We start from the raw sequence: 18,822 nt of genomic DNA on the forward strand, positions 1-18,822 counted from the left end.
TTTTAGTTATGTAGCCTGTTAGTGAGATTATCCCTATCTAAGGAATTTCTTATATTATCTATAAAAGGGATGGATTTTTCAAAGGCGCCATCTTTATTTCTTCGCCTTCATTCTCCTCTTTGCATAATTTCTCAGCTCCTCATTTAGTTTGCTTAGTATTTACAGGTTTGTTTGTACTCTAAAATAAATTGAAATCTTTGAATTAAGTCTGCTCACCATTTCTGACTCCCAGAAGAGCCCTATGGATCAGAAAATAAACAGAGAGCCAAAAGGTTGGAGATACAAGCACGTGCTGAAGCTCATCACCTTCTAGCTTCTAGTTTGAATGGTGACATACACTTTTAAAAACATATCAAAGTACAGATATTATTCATAATAGACAACAGTGATTATTTAGGGTTAGAGCTGGAATTTAAATTTGCTAGCCCTGCTTTAGACACCTTGAGGGTAAATAATATGGAAAACTCTTGGGGAAAAAATACTGACTGATAGCAAAATGAACCTCAGGCTTTAAAAAACAAAATTATCTTTGCATACAACAAAAATATAAGTTGAAACAAACAAATAAGATTAGTTTCTTTCATGTTTTTTTTTTACTTCTTCCACAAAAACTCCTAAGAGTGAATTTTATTCTGTGACTCAGATTTTTTGGATTGTGATCTATGAATTCCGTAAGAGTAAATTTCTGTAACACAGATGGCTGTAACACTGAGGTCACCTGGAGTTAATTTAGTTTTAGCGACTCTTAGTGGTGAAAACAAGTTACCTGCAACCAGACATCTAATACTGGATAGTACTTTTCCCCACAGCCATGGCACTGCAAGGGATCTAAAGTGATGGTTGTGTGGAACACAGCCTATATTATGAAATTTGACTTATTTATTGTTAACAAGCCAAAAGAAAGAGCCCAAATTTCATTAATGAACTTGTATCCAACTTCCACATTCATGTAAAAAATAATCAACAGGAACAAGCAAATTGTACACAAAGATAAACTACACTACAAACTCATCCCAGAGAATGGTTCAAAGTACCACCAAGGTTTGGACACTACCTCACTTTTTAAAAATATACAGTATTTCTGTTTTTGCACATTTAAAAAAAACTATTAAATATACATAATTGATTTACTTGTTTATGTTTTATTTTTTTCTGTCTGCTAGATTATGTATTGTGTTGAACTACTGCTGCTAAGTTAACAAATTTCACATCACATGCTAGAGATAATAAATCTGATTCTGATTCTGTCCACATATCTTTTAAATATAGGAAAGATATCAACAAAATAGAGAGAGTACAGAGGAGATTTACTAGAATGTTACCGGGGTTTCAGCATCTAAGTTACAGGGAAAGGCTGAACAAGTTAGGTTTTTACTCTTTGGAGCATAGAAGTTTGAGGGGGGACTTGATAGAGGTATTTAAAATAATGAGGGGGATAGATCGAGTTGATGTGGATAGTCTTTTTCCATTGGGAGTAGGGGAGATTCAAACAAGAGGTCATGATTTGAGAGTTAGGGGGCAAAAGTTTAAGGGTAACACGAGGGGGAATTTCTTTACTCAGAGAATGGTAGCTGTGTGAAATGAGCTTCCAGTAGAAGTGGTAGAGGCAGGTTCGGTATTGTCATTTAAAGTAAAATTTGAAAGGTATATGGACAGGAAAGGAATGGAGGGTTATGGGCTGAGTGCAGGCCAGTGGGACTAGTTGAATGTAAGCGTTGGCACAGACTAGAAGGACTGAGATGGCCTGTTTCCGTGCTATAATTGTTACATGGTTGCATCTGGAAATTCTACCCCCCCCCCACCCCACCAGCACGCTTTCCCTCCTCACTTTCAACCTATGCCCTCTAGATTTAGATGGCCCTATCATGCAAAATAAAGACTGCGATCATCCATCTTTTACATGCCATTCAGGGTATTATAAGCATCTGTAAAGTCAGGCTTTAAAGATTTGCTCAACTGTTTGTGGGGAAGTGAGTAGTCTCCCCATTATGAAGCACTCACCAGGTCATATCAAAATTAATGAAATAAAGTACCAATTTATTTCAAAGAGTTTTAAAAATAAAGCTCAAGTTGCACTCTATTGCCATTAAGTGCCTTACATTTAAATTCATCATATGAACTGCAAATGTCACTATTCCAAGTCAAATCAGTTTCTGAATTTCTTACCTGAGTAGGGCAAGACTTTGGAGCAGGAATTGCAGCAGCAAAGCCCAATGCACTTCGGGTCACAGCTTCAGAAAGAAAACAAAACGATTCAAAACTGTTCTGTTTAGTCAATTTACCCCCTCCCACATTGAAGGGGGAAACTGAGATCATTTGCTTTTTTTCCCCCTTTACTTGTTATGGGCTGAATCAGAATTGCAGTTTCTAAGGGACAAATTCTGAAACTGCAGGCCAAGGAGAAGAATGGAATTACTTATATTTAACATAAAAGGATGCCATAATGCTTCAGAGGAATGTTAGCAAAAACCAAAACTGAGCCAAATAGACAAATAATAAGATATATCTCCAAGAGCTTTTAAGTAATATCTTAAAGTAGAATGGAGTGCTAGGGAAGTAAAGATGCAGTGAAAGAACTCCAAAGTCTTGGGTTTTAACTGCTGAAAATACAAAGGGCTGGGAAGACAAGGAAATTTCTTCTAACACTGTCTGCTGTCTGGGACACAACACTGGTCAGAAAGAACTAAGGTGATAAGTAAGTGGTTCTTTGGACAAAAGTGGCCAAGTCAGTAACGCATAGATGACCCAAGTTCACATCAGAATTGTCAAATCTGAAGATGGAACTAGAGCACAACCAGGCAACATAGAAGGGAAAATCAATTGTTGTAATATTAGCACTAATAATAGGGTCTACAGCTCAATTCAGAATCAAATATGACACTCCAGTTGTGGCCATTTGTAAGGGAACGGAATGAGTGATTGTGATTATGTGGACATACAAGATTCTGGAAGGATTGGACAGAGCAGATGCTAATCAGCTGTTTTACCTGCATGGGGCACTTGAAATTTCTTTTACACTGTCAGGTGAAATTAATGATAATTCGCCACTTCATAACAGAAATTTGAAGAGAAAATACAAAGGGAGATTGTGGAGTGTTGCAAGAGTAAAGGAACTATCATAGTAAGGGATTTTAACTTTCCTAACATAAACTGGGACTACCACCCTATTAAGGGCTTAGATGTATTCAGAAAGTTTCCTCAGCTAATATACAAAGAGGGCCCTACTCGGGAGACAGTAACGCTTGACCTACTCTATGTAATTGGATGGGCTAGTGACTGGTGGGGAAGCACTTTGGGACCAGCTACCTTAGCTCTTCCAGTTTAAAATAGTGATGAAAAGGAATACAACTGGTCCTCAAGTTCATGTTCTAAATTGGGGCAAAACAAACTTTGATAGGATGATAGGAGCTTGGAAAGGATGATTGGAATAGGTTGTTTGGAGGCAAAGGGACCGCTAGAAAATGGGAGTCTTTTGAAAGTCTCTAGCTCTGCAGGTTCCTATTAAAGTAAAGGGCAAAGTTGTGAGGAATAGGAACCTGGATGATGAGAGACATTGAGGCTCGGGCAAGGAAAATAAAGGCATGGGTTAGGTACAGGCAGCTGGGATCCAAGTGAATCTCTGTAAGAGGAGAGGGTTGCAGGATTATGCTGAAGAAGGGAATCAGGAAGGCAAATAGGGGGCATGACAGAACAATGAGAATCCAAAGAGATTTTGTATTAAAGGGGAAAAGATCAACCAGAGAGTGTACAGCACCTCTTAAAGAGCAAAGCGAACATCTACGTGTCCAGCTGCATGAGATAGGCAAAGTCCTGAATGAATATTTCTCTTCTGCTTTTACTATGGACAAAGGTAAGAAAGGAAGCACTGGATATTTTAAAGTGTGTATATATATGTTAAAGGAAGAAGTCAGGCAAGTTAAGACCTTTTCTACCCTTGGAGCATAGGAGACTGAGAGGTAATCCTCTAGAGGTGCAAAAAAATCATGAGGGGTATAGATGGAATGAACGTACTCCATCATTTTTCAGGAGCTGGGGAATCAAAAACTAGAATTAAAATGAGAAGTAAAGACTTAAGGGGCAACCTTTGTTTTTCTTTCTTTTTACACTGAGGGTGGTAAGTACAACAAAGTGGCTGAGGCAGAAATAATAACAACTTTTAAAAGACAATTGGACAGGTACATGGATAGGAAAGGTTTAGAAGGTCATGTCCGAACATTTGGCAAAAGGAACTGGCTTGGATGCATATCTTGATCGGCATGGATCCGTTGGGCTGTAGGGCCTGTTTGTGCACTGTGTGACTCTGTATGACACAGAAAGAAGACAAAGGAAGAACACCAAAAACAGAATGCAAGTTTGGTTTTCATTTTTTGTTAGATAAAAAAGTGGTGATTACCAGCAGAGATTGTTCTTGCATCATGGAATGGTTTTGGTGCATGAGCTGAGGGATGCACAAGTGGCAGTTCATTTTCTGAGCTGGACTGCTGCTGTACTGAGTCAGCTGATGAGTCAGATAAAACTTTTGTTGATTCAAAATCTGAGAACCTACAATGGAAAACACCATCATTACTGTTGAAACTACAAGAAAACAAAACCAATTAATTATTCATGTAACAAGAAACTGTGAAGACAGCAGCTCAGAAGGTAAACAAGACACACAACACACTGCAGATGCTCGAGGCTGGAGGACTCAGAAGATCAGGCAACATCTGTGGAGGAAAATGCATCGTTGACATTTTGAGTCGAGACCCTTCATCAGGACTGTCCATTTCACTCCACAGATGCTGCATGACCTGCTGATTTCCTCCAACAATCAATCAGATCTTTTAGGCCATCAAGTATGTACATTTGACAAATAATGTGTGGTCTACCCCATATTGCACTGTATCATTTAAAAAGGGGAGGCAGAGAACAAGAGAACCAAAGAGGAGAAGGCAGTTCTTAACATTGAGATATATTTATAACCTTTAAGGAAATCAAGTATTCTGGGGGCAAACAGGAAGGTGAAGTGGAAGCCAAGATTAAGTCAGTTTGGGGCGGCACATGGCCGACCACTGTTCCCAGCTCTTATAGTGATGAATGAGGGGCTGAGTGGCCTCCTCCTGTTCCTACATTAAAATTGAAGCATTTTTTCCAAAAGCTGTAAGATGATGTGATACAAGTCCTTAAGCATAAAAACTAAAAGGGTAGATATTTCTACATGGGAGACACTCAAGACTCAACAATATGATAGCATTAAGGGATTCAGAAAAATAAATTCTTTACCTAATTAAAGGAATTCATTACCACAACATTGATAAAATATCTGGGAAAACAAAGGATTTGCTGATTTCATGAGGATGATTATTTGGAAGACCCACCTATATAAATGGCCAATTGTTTGAAATGAACTCCAATGTAACTCCACAAGCTACTTAAGAAAAAACACAGGATAGAACTTACCGAACAAACTTGGGAGAGCCAAGAGCTTTTTGTTTTTGAATGTCATTTACATCAGAGTCCCAGGAAGAACTGGAACCAAGAGTATTAGAGGGAAACCAGTCTGTGGTAGGTGTGGCAGAAGTTCCACTCTCAACATTGGTGCCATCTGCAGGACCTGCTTCAGGTTGTGTTATTGTAGCCTGAGGTGCCATTGTGTTATTTGAAAAGCGGGCTGAAGCAGGCAAGCCCAATGACGGGAAAGCAGGTGACTGATGAGCAGCAGCAGGCTGTGCGATTTTTGAAGAGGGTCGTGACGGTGCAGTTGAAGTCTGTGGTGGTGACAATACAGGAGCAGGGGCTGATGTTTGAGCTACAAGGAAAATAAAGTGTTTCAAATTCACATTAAAATTCATACTTTTCCAAAGTAACTAAGTATAAGCCTTGCTGAAAATTCAAATAATTTATCTCCATTCACCAATACTCTGCAGATTTTGAAACAATATTAAATTTCCCCATAAACTTCACCACCAAAACAAGCTCCTTTGTTTCTCTCATCTCCTCACATAACTCATGCCCCTTCTTCCAAGTGACATTCGGAATAAGCCCACCACCACACTTTGCAAGGCCTCAGAATAGGTGGTTTATTACTCTTGCATCCTGAATCATTTTAAAAGTTCCACAACTCTGTCAATAAGGTAGCATCACTGTCCCTAAATTGGACGATTAGGAGTTTGTCTCATTCCAGAGATCTAAGCAAAAACCTAGGCTGACATACAATTTTAGAGCAATCAAAATATGGATTAATTTTTAAACTGTGACCCAATCTAACCTCAGATGAACAGTTTACATCATACTACTGAGAAAAAACAAATCATAGAAATTCTGCCTTACATACTGACTAATATTCACACAAAACCAAAACCACTCACCTTTAACACATTGCTGGCTATGGGAGCTTGTGCTTAAATTAGTTGCTGCATTCTCACATCACCAGTGCTGACACCAAAAAGATTAAAACTAACCCCAAGAGAAACTCTCGTACTCTTAAAGAATTACCATGGCTCAGAAGTTATTAAACCCATCATCCCAGACCACCTCTATAGCATAATTCAAAATCGTCCTTTTCCCCATTCTTCCCCTGCAAATAATTCTTATTCAAGTGTCTATCCAATTCATTTATCAAAGTCCTGACAGGCTCAGTTTCCACCAACCTTACAGGCAATGCTCTGAGCAACACCATCAACTTCATCTTAACTTTGAGGATAAAATCCTTCATTCCTTGCAAAACACCTGAGCACCTTTTTACTTTCATGTGAGGGCACTCGCAGCCAATTGAGTTAATGACGTGCTTGAAAGAAACCATCTCTGAATGTGAAGTACTTCCGCACTATTGCTTTGGCAACAGCATGGAGTCAATTCTTTTTACTACTGGTACATTGGTTCAATCTAAAAGGTGATAATAAATGTGAAAAATCACTTCATGTAACAAGCAAATGAACTTTTCTTTGTGCACAAAGGTCTGTTTTGTGAATTTCTGCTGCTTTCTATAAATTTAGTACATACTTGAGGGAGGTTCTCGCTCTCCTTCGAGACGTGGACATACTGATGGCTTCACTATTGATTTCACTCCGGGGTTGTAGTTGAGCATGTGGAATGGACAAAGGAGCCCTTCGGTTGTGAGCAGCATCAAGATAGGAGAAGGAGCATAAATCTTCTCATCACCTACAAAACCATCAAATGAATCAATTTCAAAACTTGCAAGAGATAGGATTTCTACTAATCAAACTATTAGATCAAATTTACGTTCATTTTATTTAGAACTGACTTAAATGATAACATGAAAACAATTATTAAATATTAACAAAAAATAAATTACATTTCATGCCTACACTTACTGAATACTTGAATCTTGTATAGTTGTATCATTTTCCCTCATGTCTTTAAACATTCAAATTTGCTGCGTGCCCTGAGAGTCAAAATTATTTTTCACACTATTCCCATAACGGACAAGAAACTAAAGAACACATTACTACTACAAATGTGACAAAATACTGATACACTTTGATAAATTATATGGAACCATCGATTATTATGATGCCAAGAGAAATAAATAGGTAAAAATCCCCATTTACAAAGGATATTTAACAGCTCATAATTTCACGAAATACTGTACACTCACTCCCTTGAGTTCAATTATCATTGTAATGAGTGAATCAAGGCAGCTTATTTGTTCTCATTCAATACCGTCCCGTTGCTCTCACACCCATCATCATGAAGTGTTTCGAGAGGCTTGTCATGAGGCACATAAAGACCCTGCTGCCCCCCTCACTGGACCCCTGTAGTTCGCGTATCGTCCCAACCGCTCAACAAATGACGCCGTCACCACCACCCTCCACCTGGCCCTCACCCACCTGGACAAAAAAGACACACACATTCAAATGCTGTTCATAGACTTCAGTTCAGCATTCAACACAATCATTCCTCAGCAACTGATTGGAAAGCTGAGCCTACTGGGCCTGAATACCTCCCTCTGCAACTGGATCCCAGACTTCCTGACTGGGAGATCTCAGTCAGTCCGGATCGGGAGCAGCATCTCCAACACCATCACACTGAGCACGGGGGCCCCCCAGGGCTGTGTGCTCGGCCCACTTCTGTTCACTCTGCTGACCCACGACTGTGCAGCAATACACAGCTCAAACCACATCATCAAATTCGCTGATGACACAGCCGTGGTGGGTCTCGGGTCTCATCAGCAAGAACGATGAGTCAGCATACAGAGAGAAGGTACAGTGCTAACAGACTGGTGCAGAGCCAACAACCTGTCTCTGAATGTGAACAAAAGAGATGCTCAGGAGAGCACGGAGTGACCACACTCCACTGAACATTGACAGCTCCTCCATTGAGATCGTTAAGAGCACCAAATTTCTTGGTGTTCACCTGCCAGAGAATCTCACCTGGTCCCTCCATAGCCCAGCAGCATCTCTACTTTCTGCGAAGGCTGAGAAAAGTCCATCTCCCCCTCATCCTTAAAACATTCTACAGAGGATGTATTGAGAGTATCCTGAGCAGCTGCATCACTGCCTGGCTTGGGAATTGCACCGTCTTGGAACACAAGACCCTGCAGCGGATAGTGAGGTCAGCTGAAAAGATCACTGGAGTCTCTCTTCCCGCCATTGCAGATATTTACACCACACACTGCACCTACAAAGCTAACAGCATTGTAAAGGACCCCACTCTTCTCCCTCCTGCCATCTGGCAAAAGGTATCAAAGCATTCGGGCTCTCACAACCAGACTGTGCAACAGTTTCTTCCCCCAAGCCACCAGACTCCTCAATACTCAAGAGTCTAGACTGACACCTACATCATTTATTATTATATTGTAAATTGTCCTCTACTGTACCTATTGTTTATTAATTATTGCACTGCCCTGCACTGTTTTGTGCACTTTATGTAGTCCTGTGCAGGTCTGTAGTCTAATGCAGTGTTTATGTTGCTTTTCGTAGTCTCGTGTAGCCTTGTGCTGTCTCATATAGTCCAGTGTAGTTTTGTGTTGTTTCATGTCACACCAGGGTTCTGGAGGAACGTTGTTTCGTTTTTACTGTGTACTGTACCAGCAGTTTATGGTCGAAATGACAATAAACTTGACTTGACTTCATTCCAACAGCAATGAATATATTATCACTTTTAGTATTTCCTTGTAACATTGAAAGAATATTTTCAGTCTATCAAGTCCATGCTGGCTCTCAGAAGAATTTTAATGACGTGACTGCTCCTGAAGAGTCTTGAACTTGAAATAATAACACAGTTTAGCTTTCCAAAGATACTGCTTGATCTGCTGAGTGCTTCCAGTAGTTTCTTTTTTATAATATCTCCGGCATCCATATTCAATCTCTTTTCCAACACTTTATTCCCGCGTAGCCTATTCTCACTCACGTTACTGGAGGAAAAGCAGCCTAATTTTAAGGACTATTTCATCCAGACTTGAAAAGAACAGGGCCGTATCTCAGCCATATTCTACTCCTGAAGGATGGACACTGGCTAAAGAATTTCACAGAAGAAAATAAGAATAGGTTGAGCCGTAGACAGCTGCTCAAAGCACTTGGAACATCAACCTGTACTATATGATTTAAGTGAGACCCTATGTAGTTGCAGCATGCAGTTTTGCAGAAAGGGGGCAGCATTATTCACCTAAGATTACACTGTAGCACCAACTCGTGCATGATATTTACACTCCCACAACCCTCCTTCTGATAGATATATGCCTATGATTGAGAGGTCCAGTTATGTTACAGGAAAATAACTCTGACCAAATTAGGGTGTGAGCAAAGGAAAGAAGTTTACTTTTACAGATGAGCGGGTGCAAAGACCTTTCTATGAACAAGCTCTTAAGTGGATCTACACCCTTGCCTCAATGATCAAGATGTTTTATCGCCCCTCTTCTGACAACTGAACATACCATTCCAACCTATAAACAATACACAAAACTCACCAACTTTGACGGGAATTTGACTGGTGATATCAATACCAACTCCAACAGGCATGGTGTCATCACTGTTTTCGGTCACGGGAAGTTCTGCCCGAGCTGCATCTTCAAGGACCCAAACCTCCCAGCTGACCTGAATAGAGGCTCACAGATTTAGAACTTGCAACACCAAAACAGGGTATTCAACAAGACAGTAACACCACTTGTACCCTACAAGAACTTTGATGTTATCGTAATCATATCCTGCCAGCTTGTCATTCATTTCCTTTCATCTGACTTCTCCCTTCAATTTGCTTATGCAAATTGTTTTAACTTCTACACAAAGCAAGTCCCACCAACTACCTTTCACAGGCAAAGAGCTTTCAGAGATTTAAAAACCCCACTTAATTTACTCATTTTACATTGATATCCTGTCACTTTGTTCTATCCCACAAATCATATTTTAAAAATCTACCCTATCAATCTCATTCCAAACTTTAAATGTTTCATTCAACCTGCCTTTTTAAGATTAAATGCTCAACCTACTCTCATTCCAGTACTTTCTCAATCATTACAAAAATTAATGTCAATTATTTTTAAAAAAAAGGCTTTTTAAAAGAACATTTACCTTGTCCTGTTGCCGAGCAATGACACTGACTTCAATGGATGCAGCTGAAGCAGCAACGAGAAGATCCCTGGGAAATAATAGACGGTTAGGGTTAGGGTTAAGGTGGGATTATGCAGGCAGTGGGCTAATTAGCCCCCTTGTGATTTTTGATCTCGCCACTTGAGATTCAGTTTCACGTGACCCTGCCACTTTGATCTGGCCCACGCTTTCATTAACCAGGTCCAATACTTGCCGGGGTTGGGGTTGGGGTTAGCTCTAACAGCTAGACTGCAACTCAAGCAGAATTTCCCCAGATTCTCGACATTAATGATATACATTTAATAGACATTTACCCTGCAAATAATAAACCAACACATCAATGAACATTAACTTGATTAAAGTGACAAACATATGGAAATGTATGCCAAACTTGCTGAATTTGTAAAAAAAAAATAGCTCTTTTGGATCCTGATTGCAGAAAAATCACCCTCAAAACATTCTCTATGTTTTAGTACAAATTACATTCAAAGATTGGAACTGAACTCAACCTACAAACATCTTTCTCAAAGGTCCAAGTGTTATCCATTTGGAATATACCAAGTTCAGCATTGACCAAAGGAACTAAACCTATTCAGGATTGTTTCAGAGGTGCAATATATAGGTCCTTAAATCAAGAAAGGAGAGACATACTCACTACTTCTGAACATATTCAACAAGTGCCATAGCTATGAAGATCAGTGACAGAACTAACCTTTGCTATGATGTTAATAGACATAAGGTTCAATCCCCAAGCAGGATGAAACTTTATTGATAATTGAAACATGCTTGCTGGTTGACATGCTACTTAGTTAATAGATATGAAAATTATATCATTCACACACCAGTTTTCAATGTAGTGAAGATAGTAATGGTGCTGTCTCTCTGTTGTCACTCCATAACACAGTTCATTAAAGTTCAAAAATTGGTCCTCTTTCTTCTCATCCTTTTTCTGGGGGAAAAAAAAAACTTTATTGTAAAACTATGCACACAATTTTACTTTAAACTATGCATTTGGCATAAAATGTCTGGACACAAGGATAGGAAACACTAATTTTCATTAGTTATTTTATGGTTACATCAAAGACATGCTTGGCAAATTCAAATAAAGAAAATGTTGTAATAATGAAAGTCTCATTCAAGTTCAGCCATCTTGCATTGGATCTGATCAAAGTCATGTGGTCTCGTTCACAACTCTTGCTGTTGCTTTCATGGCCTGGTATGAAACACCACGCTTGAAAGGAAAAGCCTACAAAAAGTAGTGGATACAGACCAATCCATCAGAGGTAAAGCTCTTCCCACCACTGAGCACATCTACAAGGGGTGCTGTACCAGGAAAGCAACATCCATCATTAAGGCCTCCCACCACCGAACCCATGCTTTCTTCTTGCTGCTAGGAAAGGAGGTACCACACCTCCAGTTTCAGAACAGTTATTACCCCTCAACCATCAGGCTCCTGAACCAGTGGATAACTTCACTCACACCAACATTGAACTGATTACACAACTGATGGACTCACTTTCAAGGACTCTCCAACTCGTGCTCTCAATATTACTTATTTATTATCATTATTTTGTTTTATATATATGCACAATTTGTTGTCGATTGCACTTTGGTTGTTTGTCCGTCTTTGTGTGCAGTTTTTCAATGATTCTATGTTTCTTTGTATTTACTCTGAATGCCCATGAGAAAATGAAATTCAAGGTAATATATATGGTGACAAAAATGTACCTTGATAACAAATTTACTTTGAACTTTGGATTCTCACTATTGCTGCAAATCCAGCCTGCTTTTCACTTCGCAAAGATATAGAATTCCTTAATTTCCCTCTGGTTAAAGAACAACAATGTATTTCATGCCCTTGGAACTTCAGAGCATCTCCACTAGCATGGTGCGGGTAACCTTGGTGCTTCAGTGTAGTTGATGTAGATTAAACTGTTTCCCTGTCTGAAGATTAGCTCCAATGCACCAGAAGCTTGTTGGAGATAAGATACAACATTGCAGCAAGAAAGATCGAGGACTGATGCAGCTTTAATTGATGCATTCAATCAATGCCAATTTGCACACTACTAAGGAAGAAACCCAAGAAATTATCAATCATTTAATTTGAATCCATATTTCTCCCTCCCCCCCAGAATCTCATGAAACAAATCTCAAGCAGCAGCTTATCAATTCAAAACCCAAGTTCTTTGAGCTTGTTCACGTTATCTTCACCTCCGTATATTGGAGTTGCAATATATCACTGCCCCGCCATGCCCATCATCACTGAATTACTTAATGGATTTGTTTAATTATTTCAATATTAAGCTGCATATCTGCCCTGACCAGGCCCCCTTCTTACTCAACTATATACTCTGTAGACCCGGCACTCGGTCAACAATGCAGGCCACACAAATATTGGATAAACCTTCCACACTTCTTAGGCATGGAATTTTTTTTCATTCAATTGAGATATAAAGGACCCCAAAATTAAGTCTTATCTGAAAAAGAGCATCTCTTATGCATTGCAGAAGTCAAGGGTCACTTTGGAATACAGTCTTAATTTTCAGGACTGAGATAGCTGGAGGATAGTACCAGAACAAAGTACATTCATTTCGAAAGTGCTTTGAACTTGGTAAAAGCTTATGACATTTTTATGTTAGAAAAATAGATGACCTACAAACAGAGCCTGGCTGGAAAGAGACCAAATATTCTCATAAAAAATACCTACCGCTAAGGAAATAATCACAAGTTCAGGAGGGGTTTCCAAGGATCCATCTGCAGCTACAAACACGACAGTGAAGACATATGTACTGATCCAGTGTATATCCAAAACTGCAAAAGAAAAAGTAACAGATTTATAAATAAGCAACTCTTAAATAGTAAAACAGATGTTAATTGCAAAATATCGAAATCACACCAATGAGCCAACACCTTAAAGATATGTGCCACTTAATTTGAAATGGGATTGTAAAATCTTACAATCTGAGTGTGATTTTCAGGCTACAGTAGATCATATGTTAAAATGATTTCTAGCACATTTTGATGCATAATGTGCTAATGCCCTGCCACGACTGAGCTTTTGAACCAGCTCCATCTTGCATTGAATAGTTATTTAAAAAGAGGTGCAAAAAGAAATTCTGCACATATGTGAGATTCAAGCATACTAAGGGCCTCAAATACTAAAACAGAGTTGAACTACAGAGTTAATATTAAGTCTGTGGTTTTCTGATCTGATCTAACTCAGGCCAATCCCACAAGTTCTGCTGAGTACATCTTCACGACAGATGTCATCTTCAAATCTATTAATCAATTACTGAAATCCCTGTGGCATGAAATCAATTAGTTCTAGCTGTTCAATCCTACCAGTGGCCAACTATATGGATTAAAATAAGCAACACACTCAAAATGCTGGTGGAACGCAGCAGGCCAGGCAGCATCTGTAGGAAAAAGCACTGTTGACATTTCGGACTGAAACCCTTTGTCAGGACTAGAAGATTCGACATTGGATTAAAATAAATTTGACAGTTTTTAATTTGCACTTGTCCAACTCCATAAATAAACACAAACAATGAAACACTGATATGTGACTTTGCGATTTCTAATGTTACAAATACACCTACATTCTCACATCAGAACAGCACAGAACAACACAGGAACAGGCTATTTGGCTCATAATGTTGTGCCCAACCAGCATAAAAAGCAAATCAAAAACACCCAAACATTAATCCCTCATACCTACACAATGTCCATATCCCTCCACCTTCCTTACATCCACATGCCCATTCAAACGTCTCTCAAAAGCCTCCAACGTATTTGCTTATACCACCATACCAGGCTGTGCATTCCAAGCATCCATGACTCGGAGTAAAAAAACTTACCCTTCAAATCCTCCTTGAATCTACCCCCTCTCTCCTTCAATGCATGCCCTCTGATATTAGACATTTCAACCCTGGTAAACAGATACTCCCTGTCTATCTTTGTCTCTCATAATCTTATAAGCCTCTATCAGATCTCACCTCAGCCTCCGCTGCTCCGGAGAAATCAACCCAAGTTTGTCCAGCCTCTCATGATAGCACATGCCCTCTAAGCCAGGCAGCATCCTGGTAAACTACTTCTGCACCCTCTCCAAAGCCTCAACATTCTTCCTTTAGTGAGGTGACCAGAACTGTATGAAATACTCCACATGTGGCCTAACCAGAGTTCTATAAAGTTGCAACATAACCTCCTGACTTTTGCACTCAATGCTTTGACTAATAAAAGCAAACATCCCATAAGTCATCTTAACCACCCCACTGACCTATCCTGCTGAAGGATCTCAGTCCAAAACGTTGATTATACTTTTTTCCATAGATGCTGCCTGGTCTGCTGACTTCCTCCAGCAGTCTGTGTGCGTTGCTTGGATTTCTAGCATCTGCAGATTTTCTCTTGTTTTTGCCTGTGTAGCCAGTTTCAAGGAGCTATGAACTTGGATCCCAAGATCTCTCTGCCCAGCAACACTGCTAAGGATCTTGCAATTAACAGTGTACTGTCTCCTTGCATTTGCCCTACCAAGGTGCAACACCTCACTTTTATCTGGGCTAAACTCTCTGCCCATACCTGCAACTGATCTATATTGTGCTGCATTATTTGCCAGTCTTCTGCACTATCCACAACTCAACCAATCTAGGTTATCATACATAAACTTACCAGCCCATCCATCTACATTTTCATCCAAGTCATTTATATACATTGACAAACAGCAGAGGTTCCTGTGAAACTCCACTAATTACAGACCTCCAGCTCAAATAATTCCCTTCAACCAATACCTTCGGTTTTCTATGCACAAGCCAGTTATGAATCCAAATAGCCAATTCATCACAGACCATATGCATCTTAATCTTCTGGATTAGTCTCCCATGAGGGATTTTGTCGAACACCTTAACACTCAGTAGGAGACCAAACATATCCTCGTCCTTGACCTCTAACCACGCCAACATAGTTATACACTCAGCGCTGATTTCCTGGTCCTCTATGTCTTTTTCATTGGTAAATACTGAAGCAAAGTTCTCCTTAAGTTTTTTTCCTTGAGGGGTCCCACCCTCTCCCTAGTTATCCTTTTGCACTTGATGTTTGGAATGCCTTGGAATTCACCTTAGTCCTATATGCCAAGGACTTTCCATGATACCTCTTGGCTTTCCTAATTCCCTTCTTTAGTTCTCTTCTGGCTTCTTTGTACTCTTCATGTGCTTCATTTGATCCTAACTTCCGAAGCTTTATATATCAACACGTACAAAAGCTGGATGAATTCAGCAGGTCAGGCAGCATCCGTTGAACTGAGCAGTCAACGGATGCTGCCCGACCTGCTGAGTTCATCCAGCTTTTGTACGTGTTGATTTGACCACAGCATCTGCAGTGTACTTTGTCAAACTTCATATACTTTTCCCTCTTCTCCTTGACTAAATTCATCACCTCTCTGGATATCATCTTTATAATTCTTTGGCAGCACCATTCAATCTGTCCTAAGCATATACTGTACATGTCAAATTATACACAGATTACATTCATAAAGCTGACAAATAAGCAAAGGAGAAAATAAGGAGTATGAAGTTGAGGAGAGGTTACATCATTTAACAGCATTAATTACATAGCCTCATATTATTGCTTCATCATGTCAAATTAAATAGTTATTTAGAAATACAACATGATAACAGGCCCTTCCAGCCCAACAAGCCCTCGCTGACCAACTAACCTATTCACCCGTAAGTCTTTGGTATGTGACGGGAAGTCGGAGCATCTGAAGGAAACCTGTGCAGTCACAGAGAAAACATACAAACTCCTTACAGATAGTGGCAGGAATTGGACCTGGGTCTCTGTAATAGCATTATCCTACATAATACACTACTGTGCTACCCCAATAATTAAATCCAATCCAAAGTTAAAGTTTAAATTTAAAGTGAGAGAAGCAATGGCATGACAGTGCAGTTGGCCAACAGCAGAACGAACTAGTAAATGCTGTTATTAATGATAGAATTGATTTAACTAAATGGCCTGACACTCAGGAATTCAATAGTTAAAGCTCAGTCAATTGTGTATGCATACAAAATAGCTGTATTACCATACTGAAGTATGCAAATATTAATAAAATTTGATCCAGAAGAAAATATTACCTTCAATGAACAGCCAACAACTAAATGAATGACAAAACAGATTCAAAGGACTGAAAGATCTCTATTCACAAAGTCACAGTAGGGGGAAATTGCTGATATTTTCAATAAATCAGATGCTCAAAATCAGAAGTCTACAATGATTTAAAAATAAAATGAGACAGAACTAATTAACAAACTTTTGCCAGCAGAGGTCCCCACAGTCTGTACAACATCATTAAAGTATTTTACCATTGTATACAATTAAGTCAGTAAGAACAACACATTTTGGAATGAAGAGCAAACAGAGGAGAAATTAAAGACCTCACTTTGAAGGGAGTAAAAAGGTGAGCTCTGCAGGTCCACCAACAGTTTCAAGATAATCTAACAGAATTTGGACATGCGAGCACAAATCTTTCTACTTAGTGGCCGATAGCATATAATTCCTGAAAGAGTGATGGAAGCTATTTCTAAAGAGACTAATTTAATACTTGAGAAGAAAAACAATGCAAACCTACAGAAAGAAAGGAGCGAGCTCTCTCAGAGACCCAGCATAACAAATAAAACAACTATGATTCTCTACATCGCACCTTTAACTGGATTATCCGAACTGTAGAAGTGTGGACAAGGGATAACCTTCTTTTCTTGCAACGTCTACAAAGAAAATAAAAACTGTTAATTACTATCATGTTGAAAGTACAAAAATTGCAAACCCCACTTTCTTTTGGAAGGTATCACTAATAAGAGAAAAAATTAGCAAGAACCAGTAGATCAGATTATTTGTTCCTTTCAAAAGGTCCCACAAAATATTGGCATTCAAATTTTTAAGTATATGGTATTGAGAACAAGGTATGGATATGGATAAAGAACTGCTTGGTTGACAGGAATAAAAAGGTTCAAATATCTATGGAATTCCATAAATTGAAAAGCAATTGAAACTATCAAAACAAAAATAAACTCTTGCAGGAAGCTATTTTATTTGCAGCTTCATCTCACTTTATAAACACACTCTCAACCTCTCTCCTTTCTGCAATCATTTTGAAAGAACTAACTCAAGGAATCAATAAGAGAATACAGAAGCATTAAGCACATCAAACCTATGATTAACATCTACCACGTTGGTTCCTCATCTAACACCCTCACATGGCAAAAGGTTACAACACCTATTTTGAAATTTTCAAAGGATACATGGGTCAAAACATTTGCAAAAGAATAAGGCATTACATTTTTGCTAAAATGACTCTATTCGAAGGCATTGATGGATACATGGTCTCAAAACATTTTCTAAGGAATAGGGTATTAGATTTTTGCTAAAATGACTCTATTCAAAGGCATTGATGGCATCAACCCTGAAGACAACATCTCCAATCCTAAAGTTATACCCCACAGCTTTACATTCCTCTAGCTTTGCCTTCAATACTATAAATCCAAACAAATACATCTCCAAGTTCCTTGAAATTGGACTCAACATCTCCCTTTGCAACTAGATCCTAGGTCCTTGACTTTCCAATAACAGATTGCAATTAATAAGGATAGGGTCAACACCTCCACCATGATTATCCTGAACACTGGTGCTCCACCCTATCCAACTCCTTAAACTCTCACGATGTATGGCCATTTATTCCACACTCTGTTTTACCTTCTATTGCCTCAATGCACTGTAGTAATACAAGACAAATTTTTTCACTGCTCAACTTTAAGCAAGAATAGTGTATTAGTCTGGATGTTTCACAATGTGATTTTACCTACAATTCTCAACTGAAACACATTTATATATTTATTGAGAATTGTAAATAACCCAAAGTTCAGAGAATTAGTCTAAATTGCATGGATGTTCCTTAAAAAAAGGAATTAAAAAGGGTACAGTACAGAATTCCAAAAAAACTTGGGACATAAGCAGCTGATAGTAAAAGTAACAAATAACAGACGAGGTCAGAATTGGAGGAGAGTTTCAAGGGTCTGAGGGAGGTTGCAGAGACTTAGAGAGAAGAGTAAAAACTCACTAGAAGATATAAGCAAGCAGACCCACTTACTGGTGAATACTGAACTACTGTTCCATCTCGCTTTCCAGCAGCCAACTGCTTCCCTTTTGGACTCCAGCATACTAGAGAGAGGAGATGTAAGAGGGGCAAGATTGGGGTGGGAGGTGAGAAAGAGAGTTAAGTGGAGGGGTAAAGACAGAGACAGCATGTTAA

The 18,822-nt window shown here is 39.1% G+C and overlaps 1 protein-coding gene across 5 annotated transcripts in view; it reads right to left on the reverse strand.

Annotated features, from left to right (window-relative positions):
- The window catches only part of nup214 (nucleoporin 214), a 108,095-nt gene that overhangs the window by 76,714 nt on the left and 12,559 nt on the right, over positions 1 to 18,822 (reverse strand). For all 5 annotated transcript variants that reach the window (XR_009516490.1, XM_059994097.1, XM_059994098.1 and 2 more), the window contains 10 exons: positions 18,661 to 18,731; positions 17,218 to 17,281; positions 13,234 to 13,337; positions 11,369 to 11,475; positions 10,509 to 10,575; positions 9,908 to 10,034; positions 6,982 to 7,140; positions 5,440 to 5,788; positions 4,394 to 4,542; positions 2,167 to 2,231 (listed from right to left, as the gene is read on the reverse strand). Coding sequence is in view for 4 of the 5 variants with exons in the window: in XM_059994097.1 (XP_059850080.1) it covers positions 2,167 to 2,231; positions 4,394 to 4,542; positions 5,440 to 5,788; positions 6,982 to 7,140; positions 9,908 to 10,034; positions 10,509 to 10,575; positions 11,369 to 11,475; positions 13,234 to 13,337; positions 17,218 to 17,281; positions 18,661 to 18,731 (1,262 nt within the window). In the remaining variant the exon portion in view is untranslated. The remainder of the gene's footprint in view (positions 1 to 2,166; positions 2,232 to 4,393; positions 4,543 to 5,439; positions 5,789 to 6,981; positions 7,141 to 9,907; positions 10,035 to 10,508; positions 10,576 to 11,368; positions 11,476 to 13,233; positions 13,338 to 17,217; positions 17,282 to 18,660; positions 18,732 to 18,822) is intronic.

This window comes from Hypanus sabinus, chromosome 18, assembly GCF_030144855.1.
Source record: "Hypanus sabinus isolate sHypSab1 chromosome 18, sHypSab1.hap1, whole genome shotgun sequence".
NCBI classification, from domain to species: Eukaryota; Metazoa; Chordata; class Chondrichthyes; order Myliobatiformes; family Dasyatidae; genus Hypanus; species Hypanus sabinus.